General features: G+C 36.3%; 1 protein-coding gene across 2 annotated transcripts in view; it reads right to left on the minus strand.

The window, feature by feature from the left end:
- The window catches only part of KYNU (kynureninase), a 139669-nt gene extending 117209 nt beyond the window's left edge, over nucleotides 1-22460 (minus strand). Inside the window, exons 1-2 of one of the 2 annotated variants that reach the window (XM_069473018.1) lie at nucleotides 22417-22460; nucleotides 2942-3123 (exon numbers count right to left, since the gene is read on the minus strand). In XM_069473018.1, the coding sequence (XP_069329119.1) occupies nucleotides 2942-3123; nucleotides 22417-22430 (196 nt within the window). In that variant the 5' untranslated portion in view covers nucleotides 22431-22460. Of the gene's footprint in view, nucleotides 1-2941; nucleotides 3124-9192; nucleotides 9291-22416 lie in introns of those variants that run through there. The other variant, XM_069473027.1, reaches the window with a different exon arrangement.
- Nucleotides 22461-24533: the final 2073 nt, after the last annotated feature.

Here is a 24533-nt window from a genome sequence, read left to right on the forward strand (position 1 = left end):
ATGGCCTTGTGTCTGAATATATCTTATGGGGCTATCCAGGATGCTCTTAGACGTTTAAGCATAAAGATGTTTTAAATAGGGATATTTATAATTTCAAAAAAATTTAGAAAGGTCCTTTCCCATAGGTATGCCTTGTAGTTCCCTTTTCTTTTTCTCTCTTTTGCTCTCTCTTCCCTTCCCTTTCTTCCTCCCTCCCCACCTTCTCTCCTTTTTGTTTGTGTTTTATTTTTTAGCTATGATCTCGAGAACAATGTTGAGCATAACAACACCAGCTGAGTGAAAGTATTTTTGACCCTTTTCTCTAATAACATCTCAGACACCATCTAAGAATAGAAGGAAACTTACTTATCTTAATAAAGTTTCTTTGAGAAGCCCAGAACAAACATATTTAATGGAAAAATATCAGAAAACCATAGGCTTTGTCTGTGGCCTTTCCTTAAGATAAAAAAAAAAAAAAAAAAAAAAAAATCCTATGTTGGGAGTTGTGATCCTTTCATTTTCTCAAAACTTATTTATTTGTGTTCTTTGTTTTTCATTGTTCAGAGTTGCTAAAGAACATTTGTTCTTGGTGTTATGTTAGTCTCTTAAAATAACTTCAGATGGTTTATCATTTTTAGATGTTCTTGGAAGATTTTAACAAGATAGGAAATATTGGTTGCTTGATGAATTCATACCTTGTGAAATAAAAAAAGAAGAAAAAAGTTTCAACACTGTTGAGGCTCAGAACATGAATATCCCAAAGTATAGCGCCTTGCTATGCTGAGTACTCTGAACTGGAGGAGGTTGAGAGAGCCTCAGAAGCAAGTTCCCTCTGACCTTCTCCAGCACTGCACCCCCCTCACACCCAGGTGGATCAAAGAAACTAGAATTCCTCTCCCAAAGAAAGCCATGAAACCTAGCAAGCTCACTCTCTGACTTTTTCCTACTGCCTTGTAGACCTTCTTCATGTGACAGGCGTTCTGCCTTATACTCAGAGGGAAGAAATACTACATGAAGAGACCAAGAAGAATCTGAACTCAAGCCTTGCTAGGTTCCTCCTAGTTTATTACCATTAGGTCACATCCCTTTTGTTCAATCCTATTTCTCCACAACTATCCACTTCTTTCATCAGACTTAGTGTAAACAAAGACACAGTTTTCCCTGGGTCCTTGGGTCTTCATTTCTGAAGGCTCACATGCCATGTATAAGTTTGTTAAATAAATCTGTTATGCTTTTCTCTTGCTAACCTGTCTTTTGTTATGGGAGTGTCAGCCATGAGCCTTCTAATGGATGAGAAAAAGGTATTACGTTTTTGCCCCTACCACACCATGTGCTCCTGAGTTGGTGTGTTTGTGCAGTGCGAACCTCAATGGCCATCAGACTCAGCTTCGCCTATAAATCCATGAGGCTCACTTTCTCACTTCATTCTCCTCTCTGCTCAGATGCCTCATCAGCCTTTCCTTCGCAGACTATCTTGGGTGAGATAACACCCTCATCTTCATAGCACTTGGAGCAGTACCTGCTAGTAGAGCATATATTGTTTCTAACTTTGGTTATTATCTGTCTCCTCATACTAGATATAAGTTTAAGTATTTGACAATCTTGCTCTTTAGTTCATTGAACTGTTCTGAGAAAAGTGTCTGTAACAGAGAAAATAAATAATATTTGCTGAATAGATGAACCCTTAGAAAGTAAGAAGCAACTAGACTGGGAATAGTGAGAATGGGAATTAAGTGGTCCAACTCTCTATGATACCATCCCATCCTAGCTGGTCTAGAATAGGTGACTGGGCCTCACCCGCAGCGTCTCTGAGTCAGTAATTCTGGGTAGGACACAAGAAGTTGCAATTCCACTAAGTTCCATAGTGAAACTCATGCCTCTACACCTTGATAATCACTGATTTAGAAGAACTCTTGAGGTTAAAGAAGTAAAGTTTTGTATCATTCAAACCTAAACAAATAAATGATTTAAATTCTCCATTTAAACCAATTTATCTTCTGTCTCTTTTCTTCTCTTTAAGAATCAGCAATGACTTATCCAAGGTTGTAATTCCTTAGAGTTACTTTGTACTGAATAACTAATCAAAACAAATAATATACCTATAATTAGGATACTAAGTCAACTCAAGCATAATAGAAGTGATTATATGTACAATGCTGTTTTTTTTTAAAGTGGAAACTTTTTATTTTTAATAAACATTAAAAATAATGTGCTAGATACATGTAACATAAAATTTACCATCTTAATCATTTTTAATATATAGTTCAGTTAAGTACATTCACATTATTGTACAACCAATCTCCAGAATTTTTCTACCTTGAAAAATGGAGACTCTATACTCATTAAATAAGAACTTCCCCCAATCTAAGAATAGAGTCAGCTCACTGTATTATTTTTGCAAATGCAGTTATTTCTTAGGCATTAATTGTTGTTTTTCATGGTAACTCTTATACACACCATATTTACTCACAGCATGCAAAGATAGCTATTTACCTAACATCCCTCCTAAGACATCCAGGTCACAAAATAATAGTCCCTCTAGGGCAAACATCATGCTATCATAAACTAGGTGCCACAATATAAGATATTCTAAAATTATAATCTAAAAGGATTGCTTTGAGTCCCAACTGCATAGAGAACAAGTAAATGCATCTGCCTATAATTTTCAATCAGTCACTCTATTGTTCATAGAAATAGTTGACAGCATAAGCTCCCTGTAAGTATTTTATTCAGAGGAGGAGAGAAAACATAAAGAATCTGAGGCTAAGGTAGGATGACAGGTTGATTTAGTAGCATCAAAGACCTGCTGTTTTTCAGACACAATTATAATGGCTCTATTATGTAATGGAACAATGATTTTTCAAAGATTTATGATACATGCAGTAGCAAAAATAAATAAATTAATAAATTAATTTTAAAAAGACAAAAAAAAAAAAAAAAAAACTCTTCCCATTATTCTTACTTGGAGGCAGATCCTGCATTTTGGGGATATAAAAACACTGTCTGAAGTGCCTCAGCTTATCTTCCTTGTCTAATTGGAGAGCAACCCTCTCATCTGTTGGGTGACATTGGAGTTCAGCCGCGATGCGTCGCACGGTGTCAGCTGGCAGCTCAAGAGGTGAAGGCTCCATTACAAATGGTTCTCTGAAAAGGAAAGAAAATGATAAACTGTAATTTAGCCACCATCCTGTTACTGCAGAAAATTAGTCCTTTAGGGAGTACATCTTCTGTTTTAACTAAGATTCTCATTTTCCCAACCTCAGAAATAATATAATTAACCAACCAGCATCAAACTCCACGCCTGAGTTTTCCTCATACATAAAATGAAGAAAATAATAGTAACTTAGGGATATTGAAAGGACTAAATTAGGTGATCATGCTCAGGACAGAGTAAGTTCTCAATAAATGTTATCTCTTTCCATTCTTATTATCTAGAAAAGTGTACCACGTCTGTGGCTTCCAAACATGTATAACTCCATCACATTTTCTTCTAGAATCTTACTGTCAGGTAATAGTGAAGATGACCTTTGGGCAAGTATAGAAAAACAGTGCCCCACCAAGCTTGTCACTGTCACTAACCCACCCCCAATAGTTCTTGGATCATAGTTTTAAAACTATGGACATGGTGAACCTGAACAAAATTCTTTATTGTGAATGAAAATGATATTGTTGAAAAAGGTAACTTTAAATATCAGTATTTTTGTTATATGAATAGCAGAGAGATTCATTGCACCTGCTGCTGATAACAATGAGAAAGTTTTTCTTTTTCAACACCATATGTATCATATTAGAACAAACAGGACCCCGTGGTGTTTCTTGAAATCACATTGTGCTCTGTTTAATCATCATTTAACATTTTCCACTTTTTGGAAAGAAAACGTAGTCTCTCTGGAGGGGATAAATGACAAGGAAGATTTAATCACATACTTTTAAATGTTACCCAAGTTTGTTTGTTTTTATATTTCCTCTAAGTTTTAGTTTTTTGAAATTAGCAGGAATGATAGTAGAGGGAAAAAATTTCCTTAGGCTAGCCTGATTTACATATAGTTAGGCTGACTTCTCTTATATGTTCCTCCATTTATTTACACTTTCAGCAGATATTTATCAGGTACCTACCAGCTGGCTCTGGCAGGAGCAATGTATAGGACAGTGTGTAAGTGCCAACTCTTGCACCGTTTACTTTTTAGTGGAATCATGGAAAAATAATGTAATTTCAGATAGTTTCAAGAGCTACAAGAAAACAGCAGAGTAATGAGACAGAGTCACTGGAGTGTGGAAGAGCTACTGTAGAGTGATCAAGTGCATCTCTGAAGAACACATGCACAAGCAATTCTAAATCATATTATGGAGTGAACCACATGATGATCTGAACCTGGAAAAACATGACAGCAAGTGCAAAGGTCCTGGGAAGGAGACAGGCTTGGCTTGTTCAACTAAAGCACTAAGGGGAGAGGGGGAGGAAGTTATGAGAAACTGTCATGTGAAAAAGGCAGAGAAAGAAGTTAATCATGAAGAACTTCAAAGGCCGGAAAGGAGTTTGGATAGTTGTCTAAGTTTAATGAGAAACTACTGGAGTGTTTTGAATAAGAAAGGAGTATGATACAATTTTATATCAAATAAAAATCACTTTACTCTGTAACGAGTTATAGGAGTTGAAAAAGAGAAAACTTAAGGCTACTAGAGTAGTTTAGGAGAGAAAGGAAGGTGGATTAAGTTCCGTGGTAAGAAGAAAGGTAGAGACAAGAATGTAGATTTATGATATATTTTGGAGAAAAGATAAAGAAAATCTATCTGGTTGATAAATTATCTCTGGTGAGGGCAGGAAAGAGAGGGTTACTTCTAGCTTTGGAATATGAAAAAATACATGAAAAGTGATGAAATATGAAATACCTAAGGAAGAAAAATTTTGAGGAGAGAAATCAGAATTCTTTTGAGGACATATTAAGTTTCAGATAAGTATTGAACATCCAGGTAGAAATATCAAGCTAGTCATTGGCTATGGTGTCTGTATCTTTGGGGACTATTGGATCATAATATATGTTTTGCATTTTCAACTCATAGACTGTACATAAAGCCTAGGACCCCTGGGAACCAAAACTAACACAGAAATGAAGCTCTAGAATTCAATTCAATTATCTTTCTTCTATTCTCCCTCCCTCCTTTACCCTAACCAATACACACAGTGTTAGACAACAGAGAGTTGCATGTCTGAATGTTATACAATGCCAGTAAAATAGCATTCTTCCTACTTATTTGGCCTCTTCCTTTCTCACTTGCCAATCATCTCTGCCAATGAGCCATCCTTCATATTCCTGGATAAGGATACCTGAGCTTTACCATTGCATATTTTTTAGTTTGATACAGCTAGTGGTTCCCAATTTCTCCAATCCCTGCTGTTGTACAAAAGTCAATGATTTCAACATTGATGTTGAGGATGCTTTCAATATCTTATCATACCTATTATTCACCCTCCACATAAAATCTTCTATTTCTGTGATTTTCCTATTCCACTCCCTTTGCCTAAGATGTTTTGCTTCCCCTTTTACATGTTCATATTCTGGCCACCCTTCAAAACCCTAGCTCAAATGTTACTTTTTTTCATGAAGCCTGTTATGATATCTCAGCTAAAAGTAGTCTTCCTCTGAACATCTGTAATACTTATGAGCACATTTATGAGCGTTAATAATAAATAATACATTCTGCCAAATTCTATATTTATCCACATATGTGGATGGAAATGATCAAACTTGCTTGCTATGCTTACAACTTGATTCTAAATGGGTTCCTATTTATAGCTTTCTGATGAAGGAAAGTATCTTTTGAATGGAGATGACTGTGTCTCTACTACTTGTAGAGACACAGGTGACTGTGCCTCTCCCACTCTATTGCCCGGTTATAGTTGATTAAACCTCTGCTGGACACTTGCCCACTAAAGACAATCTACTGTTTTGTCAAAGATCTGTGAATGACTTGCTGTAGCAGCTCTAAACAAACAGTGGTGATGGTGTTTAGCTGAGCATATAATCAAATTCTTTCAGAAATCTGAGCTTTGAGATATATTTATTCATTCAGTTAGAAACAGGAGCAAGACTTTAAAAGAATCATGGAAGTTAGGAAATGCTAGGACCTAAGAGGAATACTGTCAGAGTGACTCATTTTTCAGAGTCAAACAGAACCACTGATTATTAAAGCATGAAAAGCAGGAAGTGATTCCAGCAGCAAGAATGACTTAGTTACACAAGGGCGGGGAATTGAATAGCTATGTCTCCTGTAAAGGTGTTTGGGCTGTTCCTAAAATTCCGTGAGATGTTTTTCTATCTTACTATCAAGTGTGTCTTTACTACCAACTTGTTAATTATGATAGCTTCACAGAGTTGCTGTTCTACCCTACTGAATTGTACCCGGCGGCCTAAATCATGTTCAATTTGTCTTTATAGCCACCCTGTTGTCAAGCAGTGTCTTTTAGATAGAACGTCCCCAAAATGCCAGTTGACTAAGAGAATAAGCAAAATAGCTTGGTAAATCAGCTTGGAAAAATTAATGACATATGTCTACAGGAACACCTAGTCCTCATTCTGAGCACACGGGAATCAATTTGAGAAATATTTCTAGTGAAATTCAGAATCAAGAGAGCTTGCTTTATACTTGTGACATTCTTTGGGGAGTCAGCACTTTGAGAGTTTAGTGGAGATGAATTTAAACTCTAAGTGGGGCTACTTAAATAAATATACAGATTAGTTTGCTACCATCATATTCTGAGCAAAATTCAAGTTGCCCTATTAAAAAAAAAAAGATATTCATTAGCCTCTTTATTTCAGTATTTTATTTAAGTCTTGTCATAAGCCTGAGGCATCAGAATTATTTTCCTCCATTCTGAGACCATACCCTGGAACAGACAGAGTAGAAACAAAAACGGAATGGCAAGACAACAGAATGTACTCTTTGGTATTGAACTGTGACTGAGGTACTGGTCTCTGGCAAGGGCTGTGGATGGAACGTGCAAAGCAGAACTCCTCCTCAGAGACTTAAACCTATCACTTTATTTGTCCTCGCATCTCACTTCCTGATTTTTAAAATTTATGTTTCTTCAGCTCATTCGTTTTTTCTTTGTCTTTTTTCTACAGTCCTACCCTCAGTCTGCAAAGGGCCACAGGCTATGTATGTATAAATCCATTTACACTTTTTAAGCTATCCTTCCCAAACCCATCCCAGATAGGCAAGAGTTACAGTGGCTGGTTCTGCTTCTGGGCCCCTCACACCTGGGGTCCAGTGAAATGCTTGAGGGGAGTCATCTTTCTGCAGTAAGTGCACCCCACCTCACAGCCTCAGATAAGACCCTCACGCCAATAACTTATTAACTCATTCTAGTTGCTGCTTAATTCTCCATTCACCACACCGGCTAAGACAATCAATCAGTGCTCACAAGCCATAATTTTATGCCATGTTAGGTTCACCACTTGCAAATAAATGGACATGCTCATATTTTGAGATGAACAAATCAAGTTTAAAAACAACTTCAAATTTTATATTTCACATATTTTGTGTTACCTTTATTAAGAAGGTGGACATACGCGCCATAAGGTCTCAGGCAAGTCACCTAAGCCCTCTATACATCAATGTTATATAAAATAAAGTTAAATTTTACTTTGTTCAAACAATCGTGGTTAGGCTCAAATGACATTAGTGAAGTCTTTGATAAAAAGATATATTTTTATAATGTCTTTTAATATCAATGGAAATTGCCACTGTGCCCTCAATTTAGCTTTTGACATTTTCACATTGTTTTTTCACAATTCTATTCACACAGCTATATATAACTCTAAAGCTAAAACTTGTATGATAATTAAAAACTGATTGTTTTGATGGAAATCACTGAATTCAGGATCTCCTAGTTACCCACTGGTCTAAGATTAAGTAGTTAAATAACTGCGAACCCAGTAGTTAATGTTTTATACAGTTTCACATTTCATGCCTGAAATGAGCAAATTGTACCTATGAGTTCAAAGTTTAGAATCAAATTTAAAAATACATAAAGAAAGTGTGTCGCTTTTCATTGAGAAAGAACAAGAGTAAATCTTAAAATATATGTACATGGAGGAAGCTTCTTTAGGCATATCACTGAGAAATGAGTGACATTTCTCTGTGGCATAGTTTTTATCTGTTAGGTTTGTTCCAGGTGGAAACCTGGAAAGTATCATAAAGCCTACGACACAGAAGTCACAGGAGTCTGGAGAGTCCAAGGTTGTAAATTTAACTTCAACCACAGACAGGTGTAGGACCACAGACAGCTAGAGAGTGGCATTCCTATCCCCCTTGATAAGGACGAAGTTACCCCCTCCCCTATCTCTGCAGATATTACCCACTCCCCCTGGAAAAACTCTCTATAGAACCCAAGGCTTTCCCCTCCCTCAGGGTGAAGGCCAAAAAGCCAAAGAGCCTCCACCCATTTGCCCCCAGATGCTCAAAATAAAACAGCATTTTGCTACATATAAGGCTTCATGTATCTCCCTCTCAGCTCCAGACCTAACAATATCTAGGATTTGAATTACTTGCTGAAGTTAACATTAATAAAATCATCTCATTGCATTTGCTTCAATGTTACTACTAAATAGCACCCCATCTTGCACAAAATAAAAAACAAGAAAGACAGAAGAAAACCTTTTTTATTATAAAGAAAAAAGTATACCACCTTTCCATTCTTAGACAAATATTTCAGAAAATGAAAGTGGAAGAAACTCCGCTCAAGAAACAGAAGTTTTCACTTCTCTAAACAAATACTTAGTATGAGTTAAAGCAGCCTAAGACAACTAGAATTACCAGAAAACAGCAGACTTCAAGCCTATTTAAAGATATCTTTCCCTCATCTGGATTTTGATCTAATCTTATCATTTAAATTCCAGTAACTACAGGATTAACTTTAATTTGTCAAATGTAACCATGTTCAGCAGATACACTACAGTGTACTGTTGACAACAATTCTTTTTTTACTACATTGGTAAAGATCTCTTCATATAACCTGTTTTTAAAGGTGAGTGGCCTTAGGGAGGTCATGCCATTTTTATTTATGAAGAGAATGTGGAAAAAAATGAAGAACCCAGCAGAAAAAACCCCTAAAGCACTATGACAAGGTTTCCAGCCGAGAGAAGCTTCATTTGGAAAAACCATTGAGTGCGTATTTGTGTCCAGAAAGTGCACCTAGTGCCTGGTGCTTACCTGCTAGGATTCCGATGGGGTCCACAGCTCCCAGAACCTCTCAAGGAACCAACCTCTCCAGAGACTTCCTTGCAAATTTAAGTCAGACCTTAGGGTGAGAAACGCAAAGAACCGCTCAGACTCCACCCCGTGGGGAATTTGTAAACTAACTTTGGTTCCTCCCACCCAATCTTATCTGATTGTAAATCTCCATTCACTAACAAAACTCTAAGCACAGTGCCCTGGTTTAGCATTTCAGACACCAGAGCCTCCACTGACAGTTCTTTCCCCTAAATCACTCTTCTCTTTAGACTCTGGTAAACACTTCCTGACCCTCTGACTATTTAGATCTCAGGCAGCAGAGCTGAAGAGTTTGTCCTAGAGCTAAATTCCAAATTTTGCATTTCTCCCTTGCTTTGGACTCTAGATGTTTGAGGTGCACTGTCAAGGTCATTGGGAGTTTCAATTCTGATGACAGAGTTTATGATATTTAAAGGGTGAACTTTTCAGTCAAAAGTTCAAAATAAGCTCCCAATTGCAGAATATACTTTCTTGTCTAATATGTGAGTTTTAATAAATTCATAGATAATAAATCTAGGCAGTAAAAACAAGGAAGAAAGAGTTAGGGTGGAGAAGATTCAGTGGTAACTAGCCTGAGAAACTTCATTAAGCCAAATTATTCCTTCTTTAAGCCTGGGAACTTTCCATTGTTCTACCTTGATTACCTTTTTAGGCATATTCCTGAGCTTGGCTCTTTTGATAAATATCCTTTTAGGTATAAAAACTAAGATTAAAGACTTTCAGAATTAGGACTAAAGATTGAGACTGGGTGGGCTTCAATAATTGAATTACTTATGCACATATGCTTTGTTGAGCACCTACAACATACCAGATAAAGTGTTATTTTATTTAATCATTTCTATCAGGTGTTTGTTGTATAACCCTGGACAATTCACTTAACCCTTGCTGAGGCTCTGTCTCCTATCCATCAAATGCACATAAAAGTACCTTCCTCACAAAATTATTGAGATAATAAAACCATACATGGTGAAAGCTTTACTATATAAAGATTTACTACATAAATCAATAAGTGACATATTCTTTTTTTTTTTAATTAACCAGACAAAAAGTACTATTCTCCAGTCTTCAAGAGAGGTGGATAAAGTCCATGAAATTATTTTAATACAGGTAATTGGCCAGGGAAAATGAAATATATTTCACTTTATCAATCTTATCCTTACAACAATCCTATAAAATAAGTTGACTACTCTTGTTTTATTAACTTGAATGAGAAAAAAATTTGAATCCATTCAGGGAATTTCAAAACTTGTACTTTTTGTTTTCTATTGTGCTTACCCCTTTGTGCTGTAAAAACTTCGGAAAATTTGCTACGTTCTAACGTGTGGGGAGTGGACAGAGGGCAGGATCTGTGTAATTTTTTTAGGAGAGTCACTTTCCTTTCGTGACTATAATGTAGAAATAGAGATAGAAATGAAAATCAAGGGCTTGTTTTCACATTGTTTCTTCTAAAATCTTTTACTAATACTATTAAAAACTATTCCATCAAAATAGTATCCTAAAAACTATTGTTTAACATCACCACTTTTAAAGAATTTGAAGGTCTAAGCTACACTTCTATTTCTTATATTTTGTACATCTCTTTCTCTCTCTCTTTAAATTTGTTACCTTTATTCATTTATGAAAAGTATTAAGTGTATTCTTTGAACCAGGTGCAAAGCAAAATGCCAGGAGTCTAATGGTGAGCCAAATTTTACAATAACATAATCCCCTAAAAATATAAAGGGATTGTGAGATACAAGCCATGAGGGCAGGAGCGAGAGCAAGACCTAGTGCAGGGCCAGCTGTGGAGGCTGAAGAAAGAACAGAGTGAGCTTCCATTCCTGCCTTTTCAGAGACAGGAAGAAAAGAAGTGCTGCCAGGATAAGTTGTACCAATTCAGAGTTGTCTATTAACTTCCACATGTCATCGCACCTACAACATGATATGTCTCTGAGACAAAGAACTGTGATTTTATCCTCTTTAAAACATTGCCTACGTATGGAACTAAATAGATATCTATTGAATTGATTATTTTTTTTTTTTTTTAAGATTCACTTCCTTCCATCAAAATTGATGATTGGGGATATAGGGAATCTCTGTTCTCCCAAGAGGTAATTTTTAAACCATGATTCTTCAGGGCTTGTTCAGTGCCTAGCATTTAGTAGACTTCAATGGGTGCTTACCGGATGATGCATCAAATTAAATTCAGAGCAGCAAACTCTTTCTGTAAGAAACCAAGCCTTCACTACCAATCCAAGCATGACTCCAATGCTGGATGTTCAGTAAGTGAGAATGAGTGATGAGATTAAAGACAGTTGCTTGATGGCCAATTCAGGTTCCACTGCTAAGAGTACTCTGTAGTAAGGAGAGAAAAACCTCAACTTCAAGAATGAGTTAGGGAAGAACTGATAAAAAGTTGCAGTTTCAAACTTGGGTAGATAGAAAATTTCAGGGGTGGGCACAGTGGCTTATGCCTGTAATCTCAGCACTTTGAGAGACTGAGGCAGGAGGATCACTTGAGGCCAAGAGTTTGAGACCAGCCTGAGCAACATAGCAATACCTTGTCTCTATTAAAAAAAAAAAGAAGAAGAAAAAGAAAAAGAAAAGAAAAATCACACTCAAAACATTTTTTAAAATTTCACATTTTTTTTTTAATTAAATAAAAAACACCTGGCTTCCTCTAACTGCTGTTTTCTTGATCAGCTTGCAGCAGGGGCTCTCATAGCCAACTCAACTCCTGATCCTCGAGGCAACATCCTTTTTCTATTGGAACTTCAGTTCTGTCCTTGAATCCTGACTAGGTGTTTCTTGCCCTCAGTTCTCAGAATTCTCTTGGCTTTTATTCCTTGATCCACTTGTCAATTTTATCAGTCTACTCCTGGTTCCTTCATGGTTTCTCATCAAGCCATAGGGAATTAGGGAAAGATACCTTGTGGGTTATAATTTATTAGATTGTGATTTTGCCCAAATTATGAGTATGATTTAATAAGAACCAGAACATTTCATGATTTGGGTAGGAATGAGTACCTTATCAAGTGGATCAAATGATATGGTACCTATCCTTTGGGAAGAAATACCTAAAACCTTGATGTGGGTTATGGATTAGCCTAAAGAAAAATAATAAGGCATAAATCAAAAGTAATAGGGAAGAATAATAGGAATTTCACTTCACATAACTTAAGAAAAACTTAACTGTTTGAATAAATGAAACTAATGTTTCTCCTGGATTCAAATCGTATTTATAAATGTATAATGTACTCAGCTACTATTTGGTTTAAATCGACTTGGGAAATGTTATCATTTTTACTATTTTCTACAGAGAAAATATTTTCTAATTTATATATCATACAACTTGATGAACTTTAAAATTACAACCCATTTTTTAAGTTGGAGCTATCTGTGCAGCAGTTACTCTATAGTTGTACATAAAATGTTTCTACTGTAAGCTGAGTTAATGTTTAAAATACTGCCTTATGGCATAATAAAGATAGTAATACTAACAAACAAAAAAAAAAACTTTTTTTGGAGCTCCTCTCACTTCTCTGGAGAAAAATTTAATGTGAGTCATTACTGGGATTCTCCCTCCTTCTTCCAGTAGGATGATGGGAAGTTCCCAGATGTTTGTTTTCCTCAGAACGAATATTCTGGTAGGGGCCTATTAGCTTCCTCTTCTCTGTCCTTCTGCCTCTCTCCTTTCCCCACCCTCCCATAAGGGCTCTGAACACACAAACATCCTTTTTTTTTCCACTTGGGGATACCCAATATAACATAACATAAGCTTTCTCAAATGCCAGGTCAGGAGGTCCTCCTTGAGCAATTTCTATGCTGAAGCCACAGAATACAGAATCTTCTCTAAATGGGTAGGGGAAATAAAAAGAACAGAACACATGCAAAAGTCTCTCTCCTCTATTCTTCTCCCTCCCTTTTCCTTTTCTCCCTTCCCCTCTCCTTCCCTCCCAGTCCTGAGCCTCTCTTCCCTTCCTTCCCCTTCTTCTCTCCTCCCCTCTCTTTCTCCTCTCCCCTTCTCTCCCCAGTCTCCTCCCCTTGCCTTCCCTCCCTCTCTTTCCCTCTAGCCTTTTCTTCTTTTTTTCCTTCCCCTTCCTCTTCTTTTTATCTCCTCCCTTCTCCTCCAGTCTCCTCCCTCCCCTCTTCTCTCCTCTCTTCTCCCTTTCCCTCACTTCTATAACTGCGAAAGCAAAAATATTAATATGCTTATAATTCACTAGGCTATGTTTAGAAAATATGTTCTCTCTTTTTGGTAAGATATATAGTCTGATTATTAGAAAAATTTCCCAGTGATGGGTGGGGACTTTCCTATTCTCTATATGTAGTGTTCTCAGTTTTTCAGAGGAAAATGCAAGGACTCATTATAAGCAAATGACATTTTGCCAGTTGGTGATTAAAATTTATTTAGGGGGAAAAAAAGTAAAGAAAAATAGAAAAATAAAAAGTTTGAAGTGTGGTTAAAAAAAATTAAAGGAAAAAAATTTATTTAGAAACTAAAATTCTTATAACTCTTTTACTTTTTCCTAGATTAGAACTTCTTCCTCACTATTAAGTTCACAGAGGCATTTAAAGCAATCTATACTTTGTGCTCTAGCAGGAAATTTTAGTAATTCTCTGTTACATATGTTTGCATGTCAATTTGCCTAAATGTCTGATCGTTTACATGAGGAATTAGAATTAATAAAATAGTCTACTTTCCCCTCCTCTGTACTCCAAGCTGATAAAAGAATCATAGTTGAGCTGTAAAGAGTGTCCAAAATAATTTTGAAATAAGCAAATGCTGTTAACATTGCTGGCACTATTTTAATGAGTCATCATATCTGAATACATGTAATGTTGATTAATTAGTAAATTACCATTGAGGACTTTTAAATTCCCATTACAGAGCAAGGGATTGTTTTCAAATAAACCATTTGTAGTGGTAGTGGTTGCTGTTACTGTTTGTTTAATGACATAGCTTCCCTCGAAGTAATATTGTTACTGCCACCACCACCCCCTTGATAACTATAGGTTCTCTCAGGTTTCTGTAAAACATAGAAAACCCAGAATAACTTGAGTCATACTGACATCATCGAATACATGACAGCATCATTGACATTGTGATGACTCTTTGCAAAATGGGAACAGGAAATACAAAATCTCTATTTGAAGACAAAACTTACACTAGGATTTTTTCCATAGTACAAAGTACAACACATATGCCTTCCTTTCACCATTATAACTCATATCTCATAACAATTTAAAAAAATATATATTAAAAATGACTATCACTGGAGGTAGTGAAGGTATGCTTAGAGGTATCACTTCGAGATCCTCTTCTGGCATTTGAAATTTCTTCCTGTGTTTGTCTGGCAAAGTGTTTTCTAATGTCACTAATAAATACTGCAAAAGTTCCCACTGTCGATGTGTCTGGTATCTGCACACTAATTTTGCCAGCCATTTGTGACTTCCCATGGCGTATAGTACACAGACACAAAAATATAGGAAAATTCCTAAATTTTCTTAATCCCACACTACAGACAGGGGGAAAGATTTCGATACACTAGAATCCAAAGAATTTTGCAGCAAATACCTAAGAACCAAATGAAATACTTCTAAGGGGCTGTTATTTAGATAAGGAAGGTACAAAGTATTAGATAAGAGCGAGAGCTATCAAAACATGGAAAAGGACATTAACCAATTTGAAATGTTAACTTGTATTTATATATAAAATCAGTATCTGGTCCTATAGAAATATTTTTATAATCTGGAAGAAAGATATAATGTTTTAGCAAAATACAAATTTTCAAACTGACCCAATAAGAGGAACATTTGAAGAGAACATTTTTTTTCAGAAGATAATTTAAAATGTGTTTAAAGAGTTAGCATATAGAAGCCAACATTGTTTGAATACTTTTGTACCAGCTCTAGCTGAGCTTTAAAGATTAGGAGATCCCCACATTATTCAAACTATTCCAGACCATACACAAAGATGAGCTTTCCTGTTCATTTTCTGAAGTTTTTCCTAATCTCAATTCCAAAACATGATAAGGACAGGGGTATAACCTGTGAAAAGCTGTTCAATTTAAAGAAAAAATAAAGTTGATACGGAATTGTGTTGCATCTATCTTCATCAGAGCCAATTATTTTTAATCAGGACATATTAATTCTGTTTAAAATAAATTACAGCTTTTCCCCACTGCATTATTTTTACCATATTTTCTTGTTGACATGGCTTTCAGCTGTTTTCTTTTTTCAACTTATTTTTAATTTTCTTTACATTTTTATTCTTTCATACAGATTTTATTCTTTTATAAAATTGAGCAGAAAGTACAGAGAGTTTCCATATACCCCCTTTTTCTAATCATATTTTGCAACATTAATTTTTCCAGTCAAATTGCTTGTCTTTTTCACTTTTGCCCAATTTGTTCCTTATATTTTCTGTTTATTATTTATTATTCCAGTTTGAGTCTTTTATTGTTTTAACTCTTTTTGATGGTTTTATGTCTTTCCCTAGTTTATTTTATAATTCACTTTTTATTTTCATTTTATTGATTTTAGTATTAATTATCTTAAATTGGTTTCTGTTATATGGTCTGACCTTTATTATTTCTTGTATTAGGCTATTTATTATTTATTTTTACTCAACTTCTTTTTGAACTTCTATTCATCTTATTGGTTTTATTCCATAATTCTATTTCTTTCCCAGTTACTTTAAATGTTCATCATTAATAAACTGGAATTGTCTTTAATTTTAAAAATTGTCTTTTTGTGGCATATGGAAAACAGGAAGAGTGTGTCTCACTGAAAGATGGCCTTGCCGTTGTCGATCAAGCTCTCCAGGAACAGTTCAGCCTCCTCCTTGTCACAAGGCACTGAAGAGAGCAGGTCCGCTCATGCTCAGTAGTTCTCAGCTGGGATGCAATAGTGTGCATCTCATAACCCCTATCTGGACACTAAGGCAAAGGCAGTCCTAACTTTGGTTCATATTCCCATTGCACTATGGGTAGTAAAAGATTTTATACTCTGAGTGATATCAATTCTATGTTTTAGAAATATTTTCTTTCTATTTCTACATTTTATGCTAAATTAAATTTTCTTCGCATTATAACTGTAGGGTCCCCATCTGTGAAGGCTCATTGTCCTCTCTCTGAATCCCCTTCATGGGCATTTCCAGGCCACTTGGCTTCATGGATGCTGCAGACTCTCTGGTGGCTTCAGTGCTCCTGAGCCCACAGGTTTGAAGATCCAATCTCATTCTTTATCTTACTGCATTTAATTATATCCAATCATGTGAACTATCTATACATCTATCTAGCTATTCATCTATCCATCTAATCTATCCATCTATCACATATCTATCTATGTATATATTACCAAATATTTTTAGTGTTATGTAGAAAGGTATTTTTAGAATGTGTAGTCTACCATATTACTGAAAGTTAAACTCTACATTACTTATTTCATAAAGTTAATTTTTTTTTTTTTTGAGACAGCGTCTCACTTTGTTGCCCAGGCTAGAGTGCCATGGCATCAGCCTTGCTCACAGCAACCTCAAACTCCTGGGCTCAAGTGATCTTCCTGCCTCAGCTTCCCGAGTAGCTGGGACTACAGGCATGCACCACCATGCCTGGCTAATTTTTTCTGTATATATTTTTAGTTGTCCATATAATTTCTTTCTATTTTTAGTAGAGACAAGGTCTCGCTCTTGCTCAGGCTGGTCTTGAACTCCTGAACTCAAACGATCCACCCGCCTCGGCCTCCCAGAGTGCTAGGATTACAGGCGTGAGCCACCGCGCCCGGCCAAGTTAATTTTTTATTACTATGTTTTTCCTGTTTGAGTCATCCTTGTTGAATTGGAACTTCTAATATGGTTTTTTGGTATTCTGCTAATATTCTTTCATTTCTGTACCCATATAATTAGATATATATGAATTTGCTATTATTTAAAACAAAAATACCAATTTTTTCGCCTATAAGCTTCACTTTTTCCCCCTTCAAGACTTTGTTTCCTGCCTACTGCCCTCCCTCTCCTTCCCTCATTCCAAATAGAGGATGCATTTACAAGACTTTTGTTCTCCTACTCTTTTCCTCTACTTACCTCTGTTCCCTGATGCAAACCCGAGAAGTCTTTTCCTTCCTTCCTCTCCTCTTCCCCAAGGATGCAAATCCTAGATTTTCTGAGATAGCTTAGTACCTAGAATTCCCACGAGAGTGCCCTGATGTTACAAGAGACTTTATTTGGAATGTGTAATACACTTTCTAAGTCCATCATTCTCTATTAGGATATGTACAGAGGGATAGTGATAATGCAACATTACCTGGTTTCTTCTCCATTCTTTTCTATCTCTTCATCTCATTCTATTTCCAAGTCTCTCTTCTGATTCATTTGTTATTTGAGGGTTTTTTTCTCGATTATTTTTCACAGATCATGTACATGAGTGACATACTGACTATATTTTTACATATTTTGAAATAACTTTATTTTTGTGTCAGCCTAATAGCTGAATATTATCTTGGCTATGTATGAGATGTTGGGACAGATTCACTCATTAATCTGCAATACTGTTCTACTTTCTTGTAAGTCCATGGTACAAATAAGAAATCAGATGTTAACCTGCTCCTTTTGTTGATAAGTTTATAATTTTTTAATCTCTCTTTACAGTTCAGGAATTCTCTAAGGATATGCTTATAGGCATGTCATTTTGTTATCATTTCAGCTTGAAAATAAGTGAGTACTTTTAATCTAATGATTTGGTCTTCTTTCAGGAAAACTGTCTTTGATAATTTTATCATGGCTTCCATCACTCTCTTTTTTATTACTATTCTTCTCCTTCTGGAGCTCCTATAATTTGTGGTAGGTCTCCTAATCTATCCTATACTTACCTTTCCTGTCATGATTATCTTCTCTCTGTAAATATGCTAAACATAAATCATATCTTTCTAGGCACAGGTCATACATATACACACACACACAGACACACACACGATGCTTGCTAGGTTATTTATTCAAATAGTCTATGTACAGTAAGTCCTCCTTTAACATCATTGTTAGGTTCTTGGAAACTGCGACATTAATGAAGTACAGTAGGTCCTCAGATAACATCATTTTTTTCAATGTCTTTTCTTTATAATGTTGATGAGAAAGAAAAATTGATTTTGGTATGTGTCATTTCATTTAAAGTTGCATTTTCCAAGAAGTTATCATTGACATTGAGGACTTACTGTAGTTCATTGATGAGGTCTATTTGATCTATTCATATATGATGCTATATGAAATATGTTTATTTTTACAATTTGAAGATTGATCATATTTAAAATTTTTATTTTGAAATAATTTCACTTCTATGGAAAAGTTGCAAGAATAGTAGGAATAGTACAAAGAATATTTTGCATACCATTCACCGAGATTCACCAATTTTTACCATTTTGACACATCTGTTCTGTTTCTTTCTTATCCTCTCTCATCTACAAACCCACACATTTTTACAAACATACACATACCTGCTATTTCCACAATCAATTCAGGGTATGATTTTTTGGCAGGAACCCTTCATTAGTGATATTGTGACCTTAATTTATCTCTTTAGGAGGCATGGAAGGTCAGTTTGTCCCACTATTGGTGGTGATGGTTTTTTTTTTTTTTTTTTTTTTTGAGACAGAGTCTCGCTCTGTTGCCCGGGCTAGAGTGAGTGCCGTGGCGTCAGCCTAGCTCACAGCAACCTCAAACTCCTGGGCTCAAGCAATCCTCCTGTCTCAGCCTCCCGAGTAGCTGGGACTACAGGCATGTGCCACCATGCCCGGCTAATTTTTTCTATATATATATTTAGCTGTCTATATAATTTCTTTCTATTTTTAGTAGAGATGGGGTCTCGCTCTTGCTCAGGCTGGTCTCGAACTCCTGAGCTCAAACGATCCGCCCACCTCGGCCTCCCAGAGTGCTAGGATTACAGGCGTGAGCCACCACGCCCGGCCTGGTGATGGTTTTGATACCCAAAATGTCCCACATTAAGCCAGTGGGAATTCCTTCAAGCTGGCTCATGTGTCCTTTGACATGTCATCACCATTTTGCTTTTGAACATTTGCTTACTTTCTAGCACAGATGGTCCAGGCTGATCTTGGACTTTTCTAGCATCAACCCTGAAATCAGCCATTTAGCCAAAGCTTTGGTTCTTTTTAGAAGGGACTACTGTGTTTAAAAACCAAATTATGCTCTAGATGAACTTACTGAAATCAGATATCAATGCCTCTAGATACATAGGACTGAAAAAGTTACCTGGGTTAGTTCTATTTTTTTCTCTACTCAGTTGGTTTTCCTACACATGTAAAATACAGTTTGTTTTTTGTTTTGATTTCTACTAAATTTTACAATTCTCCTTATTGATTTAATTTTAATTTTTTGAGCATTAAAAATATTTTTGTGGTTTCTCAAGTCAAAATTACAATAAGTTTTACTCATAGGCATTTCTCACCCTCCCCCTTTCCATCCAAACTTTTCCCACCCATGGGCCTATAAGTAAACAATGTGGTGAATTTCCGCTTGGTCCTTACTTTGATTTTCTCTACAACTTGGGTAAAGGGAAAAGATTCTTTGTTATGTCTATCAATTGTATGTATCAGAAAATTTGATAAGTTTAACTTTGTAAAAGTAAATTTAAAAAATCCCTTTACAGTGCAAAAAACAAAGAAACTCAACAATAAATGAAGACAAAAAAATGAAAAATTGGAAAAATTATTATTATACATATTAATACTATATATACAAGTTAATGTTCTTAATAGATAAAGGACTGTTGCTATCTGTGTTCATATTACTCAATAAGATACTTCCATTTGATTATGAAATACTTCTTTTTTTTTCCTCATAGTTACACAATTCCATCTCTTTATTGTGGGTTTTTTTTATTTTTTTCATTTTTTAATTTTTTTTGATTTCAGCATATTATGGGGGTACAAAAGTTTAGGTTATGTATATTGCCCTTGCCCCCCCGCCCCCCTGAGTCAGAACTTCAAGCGTGTCCATTCCCCAGACAGTGCGTGTCGCACTCATTATGAGATTATGTAATACTTCTTACCATAAATTTTATATTTTATCGTAATAGGAGTAAGTTTGGGTTTTTTGCTGATGTTTTCCCTGTATATTTTCTTTAATTTCCTCTTTTTCAACCTTTTTGTGTCATTTTATTTTGTTTTTTTTTTTAAGACACATAGCTAAATACCCATATGCCATTTTATGTTTACTTCTATATCCATCTATACCACAGTGTCAAAGACTATGTGTTTTTAAGAGGAAATTAACCACCTTCAGTTAAATGCTGATGTATTTGGAAAAGAAACTTAGGAACCAGCATCTGTTAGTGGTGATTATATGTGAAGGTGCTGGTGGCAAAGTCTCTCGTCTCCTGGATGGCTTATCACAGAGATGCAAAAGGCAAAAGAACTCTGATCTATACAATGACCAAGGTGAATAATGAGTGTCATCCTCTGGCTTAAAGGGTTATCCTGAAAACATATGTAGCAAATACTGTGGGTGGGCTATAACTGGGACTCTAAGGCACAGTTTTCTACTATAGCCACTCCTTTGGGTGTTGATACAAGGTTGGTCTGCCTCAGACATTCTCCACTGCTTTACATACAATCAGTCCCATCAACAGACTAATTGATGATTGAGAGGATAGGAATCCAAAGCCCAAGCATCTTCCCTTTAATCTCTCTCTCTCTCTCTCTCTCTCTCTACACACACACATACACACACACACAAACACACACATACACACACATATGCACAGACTTTCAAACACAAGAGCATGATTACATCTTATTCCTTGAATATGGAATTAGCTACCCATTTTTTAAGGGCAGATACTCTATGTGTTTCAACTGGATCCTACTATCCACCCTTAGGTAAGACAGGAAAACTGGATTTAGTGACTCAAAAATTATTTAACATCTTTAAGAGATTAAGGTAAATTTCAGCCCTTTCAACTTGTAAAACACAAAGGAAAAAAAGGTCAAACCAACACACAAATTTACTATCAAGCAGCTCATTCTGTAAGGTGAGTGTAGCTAAGTTGGGATAGGACAGACAGATAGCAAAATTTTCCTGCCATATGAAAAGCACAAGCAATGTTAAGATTCTTGCAGGTTGAAAATGATGGGGAAGGAGGTAAATAGAGAGAGACAAAGAAGCTTGGTGATTGTTCCTGTTACTATCATGCAATGTAATCCTTTTTCTATCTAAAATTTCAGCCTAAAGTCTTGTGTCTGTGCTCTACCTGGAGGCAATAAAAGAATAGAGTTGGTGTTCAGTATGATATGATTTGATGTGGAAAAGAGATAATCTCTAGTGGAATGAGATAATCTACAAAATGAAATAAATTTGTGAAAGTAGGAACTCGGCAAGAGAGATGGTGCAAACTTCCATCTCCTCCCTGCAAACACATCCATATCCTTGGAGCAAGGGGTGATTTAAACTGATATTGGCATTTAGAGGAACATGGTGATATCACTTGACAATTGGGTTACTTTTCAGGAACTTTGGATTTTACCTCCAGCTGCACACTTGAACTCTATTACTTTTGACTCTTAATGAATTTGGCTCTTAAGAACTCAAATTTGACTTCCAGTTCTGGTGAATTGAGGAGAATAAAAAAAGCAAGGCATGGATTTCAGTTTTATATATGTTCTACAACAAAACATGATTCTTTTATGAGAACCCATAGGAGAAATATCTCTCAGATCTTAGTGTCTGGAAAAATAGGTAGAATTGTGTTATTTTTTGCTTTGTCTGCGAAGGAGGTAAAAGTCAACTGTTTGCTCCACTTTCAGCAGGCTTGCAGAACCTTTGATTTCTATCAGTTAGTTCTAACTTCCGATTGTGTTCACTGTACATTAATTTTTCCATTGCATCGGTTCATTTATTTATTTTTTCAATCTATGCGTGGCCTATTTCATTTCAATGCATAATATAAATTCCAGACCCCTTGTTCAATGGTAAGTGGCAAATAAATAAATAAATGAATAAGGGATTATTGCTTTCATACAAAATTCCCCTTCTCTCACTTTAACTGGACACTAATTGCTGCTTAGTAATACATTTACTCCTCACCAGTTGACTCAATATTGTATTCTCTAGAGCAGCTTTTTAAAGTATTCATTGCCATGGTCATTCGTTTGGAGGAAGGTCAGGTGCTCTGTTACCTTCCCATGTTCATCTGGAGTGTCCTCAGGCTGTTCAGCGTTAACAAGAGTGAATTGTGGTCTGGGTAGTTTGTGGGGAACATCCAAGCAGGGGAGTAGTTTAAAGTGGTCAGCAACTAGCTACATCTCCTATGCTGTTTACATAGGACCTACTTCTGATTTGGTTCATTTATATATCTTCTAACTTCTGACTTGTAATTGTCTTTGTTCTTTGTCCTGTTTGCCTAAGAAAACATTCCCCCCACATCGACCCCTGTATCTTTACTGTGCTTGAAAGTATGGACTTTTGGCCTTATTGCCTTGACGCAGGATGGATGCAATTGTAGGTTAATGGTTTACTAATACCAATGAGTAGCTAAGCAGGACACTCTAAATTTGAAGTTAGTGAAAGGACACTAACACAGACTAAAATATATATTTAGTAGGAAGACCAATGCAGAAGAAATCGTTTTCCCATTTCCTCTTATCCCTGATTCTTCACAAAGATCACGGGATCATAATTCTATTGGCCTCTGAAGGACACATGGAGTCCTTACTTTGACCAGTTACCATCTATTCATTCCTTCTGTCGCATTTCCACCCTCCCGCCCGTCTCAGTCTGACCTGTCTCCATGCTGCCACTTCCTTTGGACAGTCCCCTAATCTGATCCCTGTCTCTGCATTTTTCCTTAAACTCTAAACTCCAAGTCGTTCACTGATTAATCTTGCTCAACCACAGACAAAACCATGTCTGAAATGTTACTTAAAGGACTTTTTATTGGTCTCTGAAAAGGATGAAGTCTTTACATGACACTCAAGGCTCACCATGATCTGGCCTAGGCCTAGCTCTGGAGTTGTGTTTTGGGCCCCCTTTCCCCATGGGTGCTACCACCCAGCCATCTTAAATTCACCATGAGAATTCGACTGTCCCAGACTCTTCCACTCACCTCTGTGTTTTTCCTTTTATGCAGTTATTTCCTTCTGGTTGAAATATCCTTTTCTCTCTTGATTGCCCTCTTCCAAAAATCAACTTACATTTTAATCTTAACTCCGAGGTATTCCTTTATACTGCAGTCAGAGTTTGTTGTCTCTTTTATGATGTCTCCTACAATATTTTATTTAACTGTTCTGAGAGAGGTAAAGTCTTCTATAAATAAGAAGCATGACTGAGGTGCTCAGGAGGTATGAGGGGATTTATCCACCCAGTATGGCTCAATCCTTCCTGGTGGTGTTGTAGAAGCAGAAACTCCACATGGCCCAAGTTTAGCACCAGGTGATGTAGTTTTGGTGTTGTGAGGTGACTTAGCTAACCCTGATCATCATGCATGAGGCACTTTATTTATAAAATTTATAAATAAAGGTGAACTTCTGCTGCTCTTTGGTCTGCTACCATCCTGGCTGCAATTTCTTATGACAATGGCTGATGTATGTGCTTTCTCCTCCAGTTTTACGTCTCTTTCCAATACTCAGAGTGGAACAGAGTTTAGAGATTACTCCCCAGCATATCCAACTTTGCAGAAGTACTAGTCTGAGTAAGATGTTCTTCACTGTATCCCATAGGATACACCACCCGCCTTGGGAGAAACCCATGGCTCATGAGAGATAAAAATGCACTCTCCAGATTTCTTAGGTCTGAACCTTTATTGTATTCAGCAGCTGTTCTTCATAGTTTGTGGTTTAACATTATAGCTATTACCTGTTTTGTTAAAGACAGAATTTTCTTCTCAGTTTTCTACAAAGTGATTTTTCGTTTTCTCTTGTCTTCAGAGAGAAAAGCAGTGTAGAAACGCATTTAATGTGCTTCTTTAGCTGCATGTTCCCCTTGGATCTTACTTTCACTTCCACTGTGTTACTGAACCTCCTCTCTGACAAAGCCCTAATGACTCCCTAAATCGACAAATCCCAAACTGCCTTCTCTGCTGACAGCCTCTGCGTTGAAAGCTCTTGATCCTATCACTTCTTTTACGGCACAAATCTCAGTTAATTTCTATTCTCATTCTCCTTTGCCGCCTCTTCTCTTTCAATCTCACGCTATACTCTTTTCCCTGGGTTATCAAGAAGAAATGCATTCTTTCATTTTCGTTCTTGTAGCTCTTTTTTTGCATTGCTCTTAATAACCTTTAGCAAAGGCTGAGTTC

The sequence above is a fragment of the Eulemur rufifrons genome, chromosome 1 (assembly GCF_041146395.1).
Source record: "Eulemur rufifrons isolate Redbay chromosome 1, OSU_ERuf_1, whole genome shotgun sequence".
Taxonomy (NCBI): domain Eukaryota; kingdom Metazoa; phylum Chordata; class Mammalia; order Primates; family Lemuridae; genus Eulemur; species Eulemur rufifrons.